At 46.5% G+C, this 18,062-nt stretch overlaps 1 protein-coding gene across 1 annotated transcript; it reads right to left on the bottom strand.

The window, feature by feature from the left end:
• Nucleotides 1-1,115: 1,115 nt before the first annotated feature.
• Nucleotides 1,116-2,610, bottom strand: LOC125506040 (E3 ubiquitin-protein ligase RSL1-like). Its single transcript, XM_048670923.2, has 2 exons — nucleotides 1,896-2,610; nucleotides 1,116-1,533 (listed from the first exon to the last, which is right to left on the bottom strand). The coding sequence occupies exons 1-2, from the start codon at nucleotides 2,519-2,521 to the stop codon at nucleotides 1,419-1,421; spliced, it is 741 nt and encodes a 246-aa protein (XP_048526880.2). The 5' UTR covers nucleotides 2,522-2,610; the 3' UTR covers nucleotides 1,116-1,418.
• Between the last annotated feature and the right edge of the window lie 15,452 nt (nucleotides 2,611-18,062).

Below are 18,062 nucleotides of genomic sequence, written 5' to 3'. Positions count from 1 at the left end.
GCCATGGCCTCGACAAACACCGGTTTCTCCGATAGAAGTTTAGCCATGGCTTGTGGTTCCGCAACGCCGACCTTGCCAGATCCTGTCCAACCGATTTTGATGCCTTTCATCTCCTTATCGGACAGCTTCAACCCCTGCAACAAACCCTCAACTTTCTCCATCTTCTTCAACTAGAACGAAAACAGACCAGGACTAGGGAACTAGATCACGAAAAAGGCTTCTGGTGAAGGCGGAGAAGGTTGGGAGAAAGCGACCCGGCCGACGACGGGAGATTGAGGCGACGGCTGGATGAAACCCTAGATCGCCCTTCCTTCCGCCAGAGACAAGAACCAACCGTCACACACGGGACGGACCTAGATTCCTAATGGGACGATAACTATTTGAATGTTCGCCGGTAACGAGGTAATCTTGCCCAGGAACGGAATCCTACGCTTCCTTGCTGGACCAGGCTAAGCGAGGGCTTGCCCGGTAACCTAACGCTTTCTAAATTTCTGATTTACAATTCATCATTTAATGTATTGCTTTATGTACCTAAAAGCAATTCCACTGTGGCATGGTATCATGTATGTGACTAAACTGAATGACTGAGGAATTGATTGAATGATTTTGCACACATAAGCATGGACATTTGCACCCAAGGTGAAGTTAATTTATCACCAAAAATTTAATATTAGAAGGTTCCTCATATAATATTATTATATTTGTAAAATAGAACGACTCATCAGGGATCCTGGCTAGCTAGAACCATGTCATTTAACACATAACAATGAATATGAATCTCATTTTCTCCACCATGCATGTCCTCAACATTCATGGTGCAGAATTTTCAGAATTCACATGTGCCATTTAACTGCATCATTCTGCAAGGGTTTCCTGAATCCATGACTACAAGCCTTTTCTCATTCTTGTGCACCTACACTCTTAAACAACCAGCCGACCACGCAGAAGCTACTCTTTGATGATGTGGAAGGAGCCTCTATTCTTCACAAAGATGGTGCACATGTGGACGATAGAGAGGACGGAGAAATCCCCGGGAGAGAGAAGAGAGTGGGGGGGGGGGGGGGGGGCGGTCCAAGAAGCTGTGGGGCTTGTTCAACTGCAGAAGCGCAGTGTCATATATGCGGGACCGCTCCCACCCTAGTGTGATCAATACAAATGATCATTTCTTTGACTACTTTTGGGGCACATATCTAACAAAATATGCGTTAGATATGATGGGTTGTGACAATTTCACACTATCCTGAATAACAATGTTTACTATATCAACAAAAATTTCAGAATTGCATTGTAGCAAAACCATTATGTGTTTCAATTTCCCTAGCACGTACGGACCATATAATACTTCAAAATATTTCTCTAGCCCGTCTGAATTCCATAACAGCAAGGCATGCGACACAAATATCATAATGGTCACATGCTCACATGTCAACGAGATCATCTTCATCCTCACTCTCATCATGTTGCTCGTCATCACAAGAACACCCAGCAGAGCCCCACTTAGCGCCACATCCATAGCAGAACTCAAAGTCACACCTGTACAATTTTGTATCCATCAATCTTTTAGCCATCAAGACATTCATGCAATAACACTAAGAACCTGTATTATTACTCCACAAAGAAAGCTTCTCTGGTTTGAGGTTAATAAAAAATATCTACACAAAATAACTCAAAAAAGCCATGCATCGTCTCGCCCAGTTTTTTCTTACATATATCTTCATCCCAACACGGCCTGTCATCCCTATCCCCTGCAATGCTCTGTTAACGAGCTCTTGCTTTTACCGTACCCAGTTATTTTTTAGCTGTTCCGAGTAAACTTCATTGAACGTGAACAAATTTTGGTTGCAATTCTGAACCCCGCATGCAGTCACCCGGAGAGGAAGAAGCGCAATATTTACCTGCAGATAATGTGAAGGCAGCCATCTCGTTTGGCCACGAAGAAGTCGCACTTGGGGCACCGCCTCCACTTCTTCTCTCTGGCCATCTCCATCAGCATCAGGTCCTCCCTGCTCCTGTCCCCTCTCTTGTACGCGGCGCAGTCGACGTCCGCGTGCCACGGCACGGCGCACTGGGCGCAGAACAGCCGCCGGCACACCTGGCACTCCGACTGCGTCACGGGATTCCCACCGTCACCCTCCTCGTCGTCCTCCTCCTCCTCGTCGTCGTCGGCCACCATCATTTCCGAGCAGTCGGGGAAGGGGCAGTAGGTCCTGCGCGCGCCGACGAACATGGACTCGCACAGCGCGGCGCACCACCGCTCGAACACGTCGGCCGGGAGCGCGGCGCGGCACAGCTCCGGGTCGAGATTGCCGCCGCAGGACGCGTCCAGGCACCGAACGGCGGCGGCGGCGCCGGGGCCGGACTCGAGCCTGGCGCGGACGTGGCCCGTGATGCACGCCCCGCAGAAGGCGTGCGCGCAGGCGCTGCCGCCGCGGTGGAACTCCGACGGCGCCGTCGGCTCCGCGCAGATGCTGCAGCAGAGGTGCTGCTGCTGCGCCGCCTTGCTGCCCGCGGCCTCCGCCATTGGATGGGGGTGCGAAGATTTTGATGCGTCGGCGATGCTGACGGCTAATGCAGGCTGCCTCGACCGCTCCGATACTTCTTAGGTTTTGTTGGGATTTGATCGTTTTGAAGCGCTTCCTTCCGGAAATTCAGGAGCTTACCAGTTACCTTTTTTTTTTTGAGAATCGCTTACCAGTTACACCTGCTCCTCGAATCTGGAACGACTTTTTTTTTTGAGAAAAATCTGGACCGACTGGTGCAAATGCGATTCGTAACTCGGCCCCTTGGGATGTTTTGTTTCTCATGTGGCCCATCACTCGGCTCGCTGGTCACGCTCATTTAGAGTCATGGGCCATGTCTTGGGTGGACTTTAAAATGCCCAAATGCGTCGCTTCAGTCACCTTCCAAATACCCCTAAAAAAAAGTCACCTTCCAAACTACTCCATCAGCGCATAAAAGAAAAAAAAAGAACTCCATCAGCGTCCCTCCTATCCCTGTCCTACCGCTCTCAGACAGTTTCTTACTTTGTTGCTACTACTAATGGTCTACATGTTTCCCTTCCTCTACATTCATGTGCCACACAAGCACTTGATCGTCTTAGCCAGAGCACACTATAGGTACGGCAAAATTTGTGTTTCATCACTTTCTTGCAATGAGCGGCATCAAGAAGCATGTTAAGCGTCGGAGGATCTTAATTATGTACTGGCCTTAGGCCCAGTTCTTTTCAGCTTTTGATTCTCTAGAATCAGATTCTGAGAAACTTCCCATAGGATCAGCTTCCCACAAAATCAACCATCGAGTTCTTTTCTAAGATTGTACTCTGAGATTGTGGGATAAGTTATGTGCTCAAATGTCTGTAATGCCCTTGAGTGAAATTAAACTAAACATGCATGTAATACACCGCTAGTTGTATTTTATTCATTTGCACGATCGAAACATCTAACCTACAGAGGGCACTGCCTTCTTCTTCCTCTGACTACTCTTCTCTCTCCTGCCTCCAACCACAACATTCAGCCCTTCAAATTCATGCCAACCAACAATGGATCTCGATGATGTTCAATAAAAATGGATTCCACATGCTAGCCGCTGGCTACCTATCCTGTTTTCCCCATCGGTTATAAGCTCTAAAATTCCCTAATTTGCATTCATATAAAGCCATCTACTCCTATTTAACAGAGAGGAGGAGGTCAAAGGAGACAGGGAGATGAGGAGGAAGACCGGCTCACCAGAGAACGGGGAGGGACGAGGCGGGTTCCCACGGGCTCCGGCGAGGCCGGGGCGAGCTCCGGCAAGCGGGGCCGGAGGTGCTGCGTGAGATCCGACTGGCCTCTGCGTGTGATGCAGTTCGGCCTGAGTGGCAGTTCGGATGTAATTTGGTGCTGTAACAGGGGTAGCGACTTAAAGTGAACCGTTTTCTTTTGCGGGAGCGACGAGAATCGCCACAATCGTGGGTTGCGGGCGCTTTTCGATTGCACTAGCGATTCTCGGATGATTTTGCAGAATCAGATCGAGTTCTTTTCAGCTTATTGATTCTCGATTGTCCAGAATCGCCTAAAAAGAACTGGCCCTTAGGTATCACCTTTTCTCAAGACGTTTTGGCCAAAAATAAACGCTATAGATCACATGCATCACAATAACTGCATCTCATGGGCACCAAAAGATAGGCATTCCATATATCTAACCAGATGATACCCCGCGTGTTGCTGCGGGAATTGCTTGTAACATACCTGAAGAAACAATCAACAACCCTCCATATTTGGAAAAAATGTGAAAGCAGAAGCGCTAAAATATAACGGAGTTGCAACAATCAAGAAAGGTCCAAACCTGAAAAATTAATGTCTATTACAACGGCCATGTGTGTAAATAAAACAAAACTAAAACAACGTTAATGTCTAATAGGAATATTAGTGCAGAAGAATTATCAAACGACAATCATAGCCGAACCACATAGAACTGGACAATTGTCCAATCTCAAAACAGAATTGGTAATTCTACAAGCAAACATATACCAATCAAAATAATGAAATCCATTTTAGTTAATCTAATCCATGAAAAATGATTAGATATGAAGAATTACCATCCAACTGTCAACTGGGCGAGGGCTTGAGACGACGATATGTAGCTCAAAGAACCCATTCTCTGTTTGATTTGATAGTGAGAAAAGTATGTGTACATGACATACCCAGTGTTACTGAAAATAAAATGGCATGACAGTTCAATGGGCATGCCTTCAGCATACCTAAAGCTCGTATGTAGTACAACAACAGTGGCCAATGATCCAGTAATAATATACTCAAGAGATATGTAAGGTCAGGGAATTTACCTAAACAAAGTTGTTCCGGTGAGACACTGAGGCAAAACACAATGAGATAAAATAGCAGCTCATATAAAAAAATGACACGCACAGTATGCTAGCTTTTTTATTATACCATGGAACTTAATCCATTAAACAACAAAGAAAAACTGAAGATGATGCTAGCGGACATGCATCTACCACATGGCGCACACAGAATATACATGCGACTTGACTTCAATCTGTTAATGCAATATAAGGAAGGAGAAGGAACAAACACTGAAGAGGAACACATTAACGGAAGCACACAAGGACTCGCCAGGCCACTGATGTCACATCTACCACTGAAGAGAAAATCTATGATGTATTGATGCTAGATGTACTGCTCCACCAACTGAGACAATAGTGGTAGATAGAAATGTCAACCCCTAGCAGCGACTGGCAGGCTGAGCTTCGCCGCTCCTGCAGAGAGGATAGGAAGGGAAGGGGATACAGATGTCACATCACAACATCAAATCAAGCCACTCATAAAGTAAATCGAGAAAGAGGGAGAAGGAGAAGAGAGGCTCATGCTCTTGATCGGGTTAGGCTTATGCACTTGATGGCAGCAGCGAGGAGGCGGGGGAGGCGGCGGGCCTCAACGTGGGATAACCACTCCTCGGGGCCCTTGTAGCAGAGGAACAGGCGGCGCTCGTGGATGCCTTTCGTCCCGCGAACTTCTCCTTCCCGAGCTCCTCCCACAGGAACGCGAACTCTTTTCCAGATCGGGAGCCGCGGCGGGGATGACTGCTTCCGGCGCGAGGAGGGCCCAGAGCAGAGTCGTGCGCAACTCAATGTTCTCGGTGGGCGGCGATGGATCCGCAGCTCCAACGGCGTCACATCTCGCAGGGAGGCGTCCAAGGGGAGTAACACCGGCGGACTTGACACAAGCGGACCAGTGGTCAGAGCCGGAGGAACACCCTCTTGTGTCAAGATTGTCGCCCAGCCGCCACAGCGTGAGGATTGGGGAAAGATTTATGGTGGGAAGAAACTGAAGTGCAGAGGAAGCGGTACGGGCACATTCATTTGATGGGTAATCAATCGAGCAAATGAAGTGGAACTTGGTCTTTTTCCACCGCCGTGATGGAACCAGATCGATGGGTAATGAAACTGAAGGATGACGTGGCAGAAAGCTGACATGGAAAGTCTGCATGTTCAGAGAATTGAAAATAGTGGGGATCAACTTCTTAAGAATGTAAGATTAAGGACAGTATAACCGCACCTAAACCAAGCTCCCACAGCAATTTGCGTTTTCGGCCATTCGTTTTCCCGATCTGGGACTTCCTGGCCGTCCAATTTCGTGCGTGTGGCGATCTGTTCCATGATCTGTGTTAACTGGTCTGGCTGTCCTGTGGGCTGCTGTTCCACGGGCCGAAACGGCCGTCTCTGGTGCATTGGGCCTCGGCGAGCCGGTAGCCCATTCGAAGGAGGGAGGCCTACGAGCGACCGCGCGAGGGTCCATCCACACACTCGCGAACCCTAATCCAATCCCGATCGAAACCGCGTCGACTCCACTCTGGTCCCCAATCCCAGTCGAGCAGCCGGTGCCGCCAGGATGGGATCGAGTCCATCCGGTCTTTCCCAGCGACCAGAGGAGAGGAGCAGCCGGTGCGGCCGATTCCAACCATTGAAGACGAAGTGAGGGATGGGATCGAGTCCCCAGCGACCGGAGGAGCAGGATTCGGGTCGAGGCAACCAATCCAGCGCGTGACAGAATTGTTGGAAATATGCCCTAGAGGCAATAATAAATTAGTTATTATTATATTTCCTTGTTCATGATAATCGCTTATTATCCATGCTATAATTGTATTGATAGGAAACTCAGATACATGTGTGGATACATAGACAACACCATGTCCCTAGTAAGCCTCTAGTTGACTAGCTTGTTGATCAATAGATGGTTACGGTTTCCTGACCATGGACATTGGATGTCATTGATAACGGGATCACATCATTAGGAGAATGATGTGATGGACAAGACCCAATCCTAAGCCTAGCACAAAGATCGTGTAGTTCGTTTGCTAAAGCTTTTCTAATGTCAAGTATCATTTCCTTAGACCATGAGATTATGCAACTCCCGGATACCGTAGGAGTGCTTTGGGTGTGCCAAACGTCACAACGTAACTGGGTGGCTATAAAGGTGCACTACAGGTATCTCCGAAAGTGTCTGTTGGGTTGGCACGAATCGAGACTGGGATTTGTCACTCCGTGTAAACGGAGAGGTATCTCTGGGCCCACTCGGTAGGACATCATCATAATGTGCACAATGTGATCAAGGAGTTGATCACGGGATGATGTGTTACGGAACGAGTAAAAGAGACTTGCCGGTAACAAGATTGAACAAGGTATCGGGATACCGACGATCGAATCTCGGGCAAGTATCGTACCGCTAGACGAAGGGAATTGTATACAGGATTGATTAAGTCCTTGACATCGTGGTTCATCCGATGAGATCATCGTGAAACATGTGGGAGCCAACATGGGTATCCAGATCCCGCTGTTGGTTATTGACCGGATAACGTCTCGGTCATGTCTGCATGTCTCCCGAACCCGTAGGGTCTACACACTTAAGGTTCGATGACGCTAGGGTTATAAAGGAAGCTTGTATGTGGTTACCGAATGTTGTTCGGAGTCCCGGATGAGATCCCGGACATCACGAGGAGTTCCGGAATGGTTCGGAGGTAAAGATTTATATATAGGAAGTCCTATTTTGGCCATCGGGACAAGTTTCGGGGTCATCGGTATTGTACCGGGACCACCGCAAGGGTCCCGGGGGCCCACCGGGTGGGGCCACCTATCCCGGAGGGTCCCATGGGCTGAAGTGGGAAGGGATCCAGCCCAAAGTGGGCTAGGGCGCCACTTCCCTTATGGCCCATGCGCCTAGGGTGAAGGGGGAACCCTAAGGAAGAGTCCCAAGGAGGGAAGGCACCTCCTAGGTGCCTTGGGGGGAAGGGAAACCTCCCCTGGCCGCCGCCCCCTAGGAGATTGGATCTCCTAGGGCTGGCGCACCCCCCTTTGGGCTTCCTATATATAGTGAGGGTAGGAGGGCCTCTAGACACACCCCTTATGCCTTTGGTGCAGCCCCTCCCTCTCTCCTAAGTCCTTCTCCTCTCCCGTGGTGCTTGGCGAAGCCCTGCAGGATTGCCACGCTCCTCCACCACCACCACGCCGTTGTGCTGCTGCTGGATGGAGTCTTCCTCAACCTCTCCCTCTCTCCTTGCTGGATCAAGGCGTGGGAGACGTCACCGGGCTGTACGTGTGTTGAACGCGGAGGTGCCGTGCGTTCGGCACTTGATCATCGGTGATTTGGATCATGACGAGTACGACTCCATCGACCCCGTTCACTTGAACGCTTCCGCTTAGCGATCTACAAGGGTATGTAGATGCACTCTCCTTCCCCTCGTTGCTGGTCTCTCCATAGATAGATCTTGGTGACACGTAGGAAAATTTTGAATTTCTGCTACGTTCCCCAACAGTGGCATCATGAGCTAGGTCTATGCGTAGTTACTATGCACGAGTAGAACACAAAGTAGTTGTGGGCGTTGATTTTGTTCAATATGCTTGCCGTTACTAGTCTTATCTTGATTCGGCGGTATTGTGGGATGAAGCGGCCCGGACCAACCTTACACGTATGCTTACGTGAGACCGGTTCCACCGACTGACATGCACTAGTTGCATTAGGTGGCTGGCGGGTGTCTGTCTCTCCCACTTTAGTCGGATCGGATTCGATGAACAGGGTCCTTATGAAGGGTAAATAGCAATTGGCATATCACGTTGTGGTCTTTGCGTAGGTAAGAAACGTTCTTGCTAGAAACCCATAGCAGCCACGTAAAAAAACATGCAAACAACAATTAGAGGACGTCTAACTTGTTTTTGCAGGGTATGCTATGTGATGTGATATGGCCAAAGGATGTGATGAATGATATATGTGATGTATGAGATTGATCATGTTCTTGTAATAGGAATCACGACTTGCATGTCGATGAGTATGACAACCGGCAGGAGCCATAGGAGTTGTCTTTATTTATTTATGACCTGCGTGTCAACTTAAACATCATGTAATTACTTTACTTTATTGCTAACCGTTAGCTGTAGTAGAAGTAATAGATGACGTGACAACTTCAAGAAGACACGATGATGGAGATCATGATGATGGAGATCATGGTGTCATGCCAGTGACAAGATGATCATGGAGCCTCAAGATGGAGATCAAAGGAGCTATATGATATTGGCCATATCATGTCACTATTTGATTGCATGTGATGTTTATCATGTTTATACATCTTATTTGCTTAGAACGACGGTAGTAAATAAGATGATCCCTCATTAAAATTTCAAGAAGTGTTCTCCCCTAACTGTGCACCGTTGCTACAGTTCGTCGTTTCGAAGCACGCCGTGATGATCGGGTGTGATAGATCCTTACGTTCACATACAACGGGTGTAAGACAGTTTTACACATGCAAAACACTTAGGGTTAACTTGACGAGCCTAGCATGTACAGACATGGCCTCGGAACACAGAAGACCGAAAGGTCGAGCATGAGTCGTATAGAAGATACGATCAACATGAAGATGTTCACCGACGTTGACTAGTCCGTCTCACGTGATGATCGGACACGGCCTAGTTGACTCGGATCATGTAATCACTTAGATGACTAGAGGGATGTCTATCTAAGTGGGAGTTCATAAGATGAACTTAATTATCCTGAACATAGTCAAAAGGATTTTGCAAATTATGTCGTAGCTCATGCTATAGTTCTACTGTTTAGATATGTTCCTAGAGAAAAATTAGTTGAAAGTTGATAGTAGCAATTATGCGGACTAGGTCCGTAAACTGAGGATTGTCCTCATTGCTTCTTAGAAGGCTTATGTCCTTAATGCACCGCTCAGTATGCTGAACCTTGAACGTCGTCTGTGGATGTTGCGAACATCTGACATACACGTTTTGATAACTACGTGATAGTTCAGTTAAACGGTTTAGAGTTGAGGCACCGAAGACGTTTTGAAACGTCACGAAACATATGAGATGTTTTGAGGGCTGAAATTGGGATTTCAGGCTCGTGCCCACGTCAAGAGGTATAAGACCTCCGACGATTTTCTTAGCCTGCAAACTAAGGGAGAAAAGCTCAATTGTTGAGCTTGTGCTCAGATTGTCTGAGTACAACAATCATTTGAATCGAGTGGGAGTTGATCTTCCAGATGAGATAGTGATGTTTCTCCGAAGTCATTACCACCAAGCTGCTAGAGCTTCGTGATGAACTATAATATATCAGGGACATATATGATGATCCTTGAGATATTCGCGATGTTTGACACCACGAAAGTAGAAATCAAGCAGGAGCATCAATTGTTGATGGTTGATGAAACCACTAGTTTCAAGAAGGGCAAGGGCAAGAAGGGATACTTCATGAAACGGCAATTCAGCTGCTGCTCCAGTGAAGAAACCCAAGGTTGAACCCAAACCCGAGACTAAGTGCTTCTGTAATAAGGGGAACAACCACTGGAGCAGAATTACCCTAGATACTTGGTAGATGAGAAGGCTGGCAAGGTCGATAGAAGTATATTGGATATACATTGTGTTGATGTGTACTTTACTAGTACTCCTAGTAGCACCAGGGTATTAGATACCGGTTCGGTTGCTAAGTGTTAGTAACTCGAAATAAAAGCTACGGAATAAACGGAGACTAGCTCAAGGTGAGCTGGCGATATGTGTTGGAAATGTTTCTAATGTGGATATGATCAAATATCGTACGCTCCCTCTACCATCGAGATTGGTGTTTGCGTTGAGCATAGACATGATTGAATTATGTCTATCGCAATACGGTTATTCATTTAAGGAGAATAATGGTTACTCTGTTTATTTGAATAATACCTTCAATGGTCTTACACCTAAAATGAATTGTTTGTTGAATCTCGATCGTAGTGATACACATGTTCATGCCAAAAGATAGTAATGATAGTACCACCTACTTGTGGCACTGCCACTTAAGTCATATCGGTATAAAACGCATGAAGAAGCTCCATGTTGATGGATCTTTGGGCTCCTTTTTTTTTGAAAAGTTTGAGACATGCAAACCATGTCTATTTGTGTATATGCATGAAGAAACTCCATGCAAATGGACCGTTTGAACTCACTTGATTTTGAATCACTTGAGACATGCAAATCATACCACATGGGCAAGATGACTGAAAGCCTCTTTTTCAGTAAAATGGAACTAGAAAGCAACTTGTTGGAAGTAATACATTTTGATGTGTGCAGTCCAATGAGTGCTGAGGCGTGTAGTGGATATCGTTATGTTCTTACTTCACAGATGATTTGAGTAGATGTTGAGTACATTTACTTGATAAATCACGAGTCTGAATTATTGAAAAGTTCAAGTAATTTCAGGGTGAAGTTAAAAGATCATCGTGACAAGAGGATAAAGTATCTATGATATGATCATAGAGATGAATATCTGAATTACGAGTTTGGCACAGAATTAAGACATTGTGGAAATTGTTTCACAACTGATACAGCCTGGAACACCATAGTGTGATGGTGTGTCCGAACATCATAACTGCACCCTATTGGATATGATGCATACCATGATGTCTCTTATCGAATTACCACGATAGTTTATGGGTTAGGCATTAGACACAACCACATTCACTTTAAATAGGGCACCACGTAATTCCGATGATATGACACCGTATGAACTATGGTTTAGAGAAACCTAAGCTGTCATTTCTTAAAAGTTTGGGGCTGCGACGCTTATGTGAAAAAGTTTCAGGCTGATAAGCTCGAAGCCAAAGCGGATAAATGCATCTTCATAGGACACCCAAAATATTTGGGTATACCTCCTGACTCAGATCCGAAAGCAATAAAGGATTGTTTCTAGAATCGGGTCCTTTCTCGAGGAAAAGTTTCTCTCGAAAGAATTGAGTGGGAGGATGGTGGAGACTTGATGAGGTTATTGAACTGTCTCTTCAACTAGTGTGTTGCAGGGCACAGGGAGTTGTTCCTGTGGCACCTACACCAATTGAAGTGGAAGCTTATGATAGTGATCATGAAACTTCAGATCAAGTCACTGCCAAACCTCGTGGGATGACAAGGATGCGTACTACTTCAGAGTGGTACGTAATCCTGTCTTGGAAGTCATGTTTCTAGACAACGATGAACCTACGAGCTATGGAGAAGCGATGGTGGGCCCGGATTCCGATAAATGGCTCAAGGCCATAAGATCCGAGAGAGGATCCATGTATGAAAACAAGGTGTAGACTTTGGCAGAACGGCTCGATGGCCGTAAGGCTGTTGAGTACAGATGGATTTTAAAAGGAAGATGGATAATGATGGTAAGGATCACCATTAAGAAAGCTCGACTTGTCGTTAAGATGTTTTCCGACAAGTTCAAGGAGTTGACTACGATGAGACTTTCTCACTCGTAGCGATGCTAAGAGTCTGTTGGAATTATATTAGCGATTACTGCATTATTTATGAAATCTTGCAGATAGGATGTCAAAACATTGTTTCCTCGACGATTTTCTTGAGGAAAGGTTGTATGTGATACAACCGGAAGGTTTTGTCAATCCTGAAAGATGCTAATAAGTATGCAAAGCTCCAGCAATCCTTCTAAGGACTGGAGTAAGCATCTCGGAGTTGGAATGTACGCTTTGATGAGATGATCAAAGATTTGGTGTATACAAAGTTTATGAGAAACTTGTATTTCCAAAGAAGTGAGTGGGAGCACTATAGAATTTCTGATAAATATATGTTGTTGACATATTGTTGATCAGAAATGACGTAGAATTTCTAGAAAACATATAGGGTTATTTGGAAAGTGTTTTCAATGGAGAGCCTGGATTAAGCTACTTGAACATTGAGCATCAAGATCTATAAGGATAGATCAAAACGCTTAATGGTACTTTCAAATGAGCACATACCTTTACATGATCTTGAAGGTGTTCAAGATGGATCAGTCAAAGAAGGAGTTCTTGCCTGAGTTGTAAGGTATGAAGTTAAGACTTAAAGCTCGACCACGGCAGAATAGAGAGATAGGACGAAGGTCGTCCCCTATGCTTAAGACGTAGGCTCTACAGTATGCTATGCTGTGTACCGCACCTGAAGTGTGCCTTGCCATGAGTCAGTCAAGGGGTACAAGAGTGATCCAAGAATGGATCCCGGGACAGCGGTCAAAGTTATCCTTAGTAACTAGTGGACTAAGGAATTTTCTCGATTATGGCGGAGGTAAAAGAGTTCGTCGTAAAGGGTTACGTCGATGCAAGCTTAACACCTATCCGGATAGCTCTGAGTAGAGATACTGGATACGTATAATGGAGCAACAATTTAGAATAGCTCCAAGTAGAACAGTTATTTGGAATAGCTCCAAATAGAACGTGGTAGCTACATCCAGGAGATGACATAGAGATTTGTAAAGCACACACGGATCTGAAAGGTTCAGACCCGTTGACTAAAACCTCTCTCACAAGCAACATGATCAAACCCAGAACTCATTGAGTGTTAATCACATAGTGATGTGAACTAGATTATTGACTCTAGTAAACTCTTTGGATGTTGGTCACATGGCGATCTGAACTAGATTATTGACTCTAGTGCAAGTGGGAGACTGTTGGAAATATGCCCTAGAGGCAATAATAAATTAGTTATTATTATATTTCCTTGTTCATGATAATCGTTTATTATCCATGCTATAATTGTATTGATAGGAAACTCAGATACATGTGTGGATACATAGACAACACCATGTCCCTAGTAAGCCTCTAGTTGACTAGCTCGTTGATCAATAGATGGTTACGGTTTCCTGACCATGGACATTGGATGTCATTGATAACGGGATCACATCATTAGGAGAATGATGTGATGGACAAGACCCAATCCTAAGCATAGCACTAGATCGTGTAGTTTGTATGCTAAAGCTTTTCTAATGTCAAGTATCATTTCCTTAGACCATGAGATTGTGGAACTCCCGTATACCGTAGGAGTGCTTTGGGTGTGCCAAACGTCACAACGTAACTGGGTGACTATAAAGGTACACTACAGGTATCTCCGAAAGTGTCTGTTGGGTTGGCACGAATCGAGACTGGGATTTGTCACTCCGTGTAAACGGAGAGGTATCTCTGGGCCCACTCGGTAGGACATCATCATAATGTGCACAATGTGATCAAGGAGTTGATCACGGGATGATGTGTTACGGAACGAGTAAAAGAGACTTGCCGGTAACGAGATTGAACAAGGTATCGGGATACCGACGATCGAATCTCGGGCAAGTATCGTACCGCTAGACGAAGGGAATTGTATACGTGATTGATTAAGTCCTTGACATCGTGGTTCATCCGATGAGATCATCGTGAAACATGTGGGAGCCAACATGGGTATCGAGATCCCGCTGTTGGTTATTGACCGGAGAACGTCTCGGTCATGTCTGCATGTCTCCCGAACCCGTAGGGTCTACACACTTAAGGTTCGATGACGCTAGGGTTATAAAGGAAGCTTGTATGTGGTTGCCGAATGTTGTTCGGAGTCCCGGATGAGATCCCGGACATCACGAGGAGTTCCGGAATGGTCCGGAGGTAAAGATTTATATATAGGAAGTCCTATTTCGGCCATTGGGACAAGTTTCGGGGTCATCGGTATTGTACCGGGACCACCGGAAGGGTCCCGGGGGCCCACCGGGTGGGGCCACCTATCCCGGAGGGTCCCATGGGCTGAAGTGGGTAGGGATCCAGCCCAAAGTGGGCTGGGGCACCACTTCCCTTATGGCCCATGCGCCTAGGGTGAAGGGGGAACCCTAAAGAAGAGTCCCAAGGAGGGAAGGCACCTCCTAGGTGCCTTGGGGGGGGGGGAGGGAAACCTCCCCTGGCCGCCGCCCCCTAGGAGATTGGATCTCCTAGGGCTGGCGCACCCCCCCTTGGGCTCCCTATATATAGTGAGGGTAGGAGGGCCTCTAGACACACCCCTTATGCCTTTGGTGCAGCCCCTCCCTCTCTCCTAAGTCCTTCTCCTCTCCCGTGGTGCTTGGCGAAGCCTTGCAGGATTGCCACGCTCCTCCACCACCACCACGCTGTTGTGCTGCTGCTGGATGGAGTCTTCCTCAACCTCTCCCTCTCTCCTTGCTGGATCAAGGCGTGGGAGACGTCACCGGGCTGTACGTGTGTTGAACGCGGAGGTGCCGTGCGTTCGGCACTTGATCATCAGTGATTTGGATCACGACGAGTACGACTCCATCGACCCCGTTCACTTGAACGCTTCCGCTTAGCGATCTACAAGGGTATGTAGATGCACTCTCCTTCCCCTCGTTGCTGGTCTCTCCATAGATAGATCTTGGTGACACGTAGGAAAATTTTGAATTTCTGCTACGTTCCCCAACAAGAATCATGATGCGTGTGAAGAAAGGTGGCGGCGAGGGAGATAATGAGACTGGCGAACATGGTACACAATGACATTGAACGAGTTTTACCATAGTTGCTATTGCAGGTTAATACTTATTTTTTCGTATTCTTTTGGTATCATGAGTTAAGAATTATTTTTTTCGACCATGATGATGGTTTACGAATGATGTGTTGGAAATATGCCCTAGAGGCAATAATAAAAGCATTATTATTATATTTCCTTGTTCATGATAATTGTCTTTATTCATGCTATAATTGTGTTATCCGGAAATCGTAATACATGTGTGAATAACAGACACCAACATGTCCCTAGTAAGCCTCTAGTTGACTAGCCCGTTGATCAACAGATAGTCATGGTTTCCTGACTATGGACATTGGATGTCATTGATAACGAGATCACATCATTATCATGATGTGATGGACAAGACCCAATCCTAAACATAGCACAAGATCGTATAGTTCGTTTGCTAGAGTTTTTCCAATGTCAAGTATCCTTTCCTTAGACCATGAGATCGTGTAACTCCTGGATACCGTAGGAGTGCTTTGGGTGTACCAAACGTCACAACGTAACTGGGTGACTATAAAGGTATACTACGGGTATCTCCGAAAGTGTCTGTTGGGTTGACACGGATCAAGACTGGGATTTGTCACTCCGTATGATGGAGAGGTATCGCTGGGCCCACTCGGTAATGCATCATCATTATGAGCTCATAGTGACCAAGTGTCTGGTCATGGGATCATGCATTACGGTACGAGTAAAGTGACTTGCCGGTAACGAGATTGAACAAGGTATTGGGATACCGACGATCGAATCTTGGGCAAGTAAAATGCCGATTGACAAAGGGAATTGAATACGGGGTTGCTTGAATCCTCGACATCGTGGTTCATCCGATGAGATCATCGAGGAGCATGTGGGAGCCAACATGGGTATCCAGATCTCGCTATTGGTTATTGACCGGAGAGTCGTCTCGGTCATGTCTGCATGTCTCCCGAACCCGTAGGGTCTACACACTTAAGGTTCGGTGACGCTAGGGTTGTGAAGATATGTATAAGCAGTAACCCGAATGTTGTTCGGAGTCCCGGATGAGATCCCAGACGTCACGAGGAGTTTCGGAATAGTCCGGAGGTAAAGAATTATATATAGGAAGTGTTGTTTCGGTCATCGGTACAAGTTTCGGGGTCACCGGTATTGTACCGGGACCACCGGAAGGGTCCCGGGGGTCCACCAGGTGGGGCCACCCATCCCGGAGGGCCCCATGGGCCAAAGTGGGAAGGGTAACCAGCCCATAGTGGGCTGGTGCGCCCCCCTAGGCCCACCCCATGCGCCTAGGGTTGAAACCCTAGGGGTGGGGGGGCGCCCCACCTTGCCTTGGGGGCCACTCCAGCCCTGGCCGCCGCCCCCCTAGGAGATCTCATCTCCTAGGGCCGGCGCCCCCCCTAGGGGAGCCTATATATATGAGGGGGAGGGAGGGAGCAGCCGCACCTTGAGCCCTGGCGCCTCCCTCTCCCCTTGCTACACCTCTCTCTCGTAATATAAGGCGAAGCCCTGCTACTGTGACGCCCTACATCCACCACTACGCCGTCGTGCTGTTGGATCTTCATCAACCTCTCCTTCCCCCTTGCTGGATCAAGAAGGAGGAGACGTCACGCTGACCGTACGTGTGTTGAACGCGGAGGTGCCGTCCGTTCGGCGCTAGGATCTCCGGTGATTTGGATCACGTTGTGTACGACTTCCTCATCCCCGTTCTTTGAACGCTTCCGCGCGTGATCTACAAAGGTATGTAGATGCAATCCAATCACTCGTTGCTAGATGAACTCATAGATGGATTTTGTGAAGGAAATATGCCCTAGAGACAATAATAAAGTTATTATTTATTTCCTTATAATCATGATAAATGTTTATTATTCATGCTAGAATTGTATTAACCGGAAACATAATACATGTGTGAATACATAGACAAACAGAGTGTCACTAGTATGCCTCTACTTGACTAGCTCGTTAATCAAAGATGGTTATGTTTTCTAACCATGAACAATGAGTTGTTATTTTATTAACGAGGTCACATCATTAGTTGAATGATCTGATTGACATGACCCATTCCATTAGCTTTGCACCAGATCGTTTAGTATGTTGCTACTGCTTTCTTCATGACTTATACATGTTCCTATGACTATGAGATTATGCAACTCCCGTTTGTCGGAGGAACACTTTGGGTGCTACCAAACGTCACAACGTAACTGAGTGATTATAAAGGAGCATTACAGGTGTCTCCAAAGGTAGATGTTGGGTTGGCGTATTTCGAGATTAGGATTTGTCACTCCGATTGTCGGAGAGGTATCTCTGGGCCCTCTCGGTAATACACATCACATAAGCCTTGCAAGCATTACAACTAATATGGTAGTTGTGAGATGATGTATTACCGAACGAGTAAAGAGACTTGCCGGTAACGAGATTGAACTAGGTATTGGATACCGACGATCGAATCTCGGGCAAGTAACATACCGATGACAAAGGGAACAACGTATGTTGTTATGCGGTCTGACCGATAAAGATCTTCGTAGAATATGTAGGAGCCAATATGGGCATCCAGGTCCCGCTATTGGTTATTGACCGGAGACGTGTCTCGGTCATGTCTACATTGTTCTCAAACCCGTAGGGTCCGCACGCTTAAGGTTACGATGACAGTTATATTATGAGTTTATGCATTTTGATGTACCGAAGGTTGTTCAGAGTCCCGGATGTGATCACGGACATGACGAGGAGTCTCGAAATGGTCGAGACGTAAAGATTGATATATTGGAAGCCTATATTTGGATATCGGAAGTGTTCCGGGTGAAATCGGGAT

This window comes from Triticum urartu, chromosome 5A, assembly GCF_056163025.1.
Source record: "Triticum urartu cultivar PI428250 chromosome 5A, HENAU_Tu73, whole genome shotgun sequence".
NCBI classification, from domain to species: Eukaryota; Viridiplantae; Streptophyta; class Magnoliopsida; order Poales; family Poaceae; genus Triticum; species Triticum urartu.
This window is presented reverse-complemented; position numbering and strand designations above follow the sequence as displayed.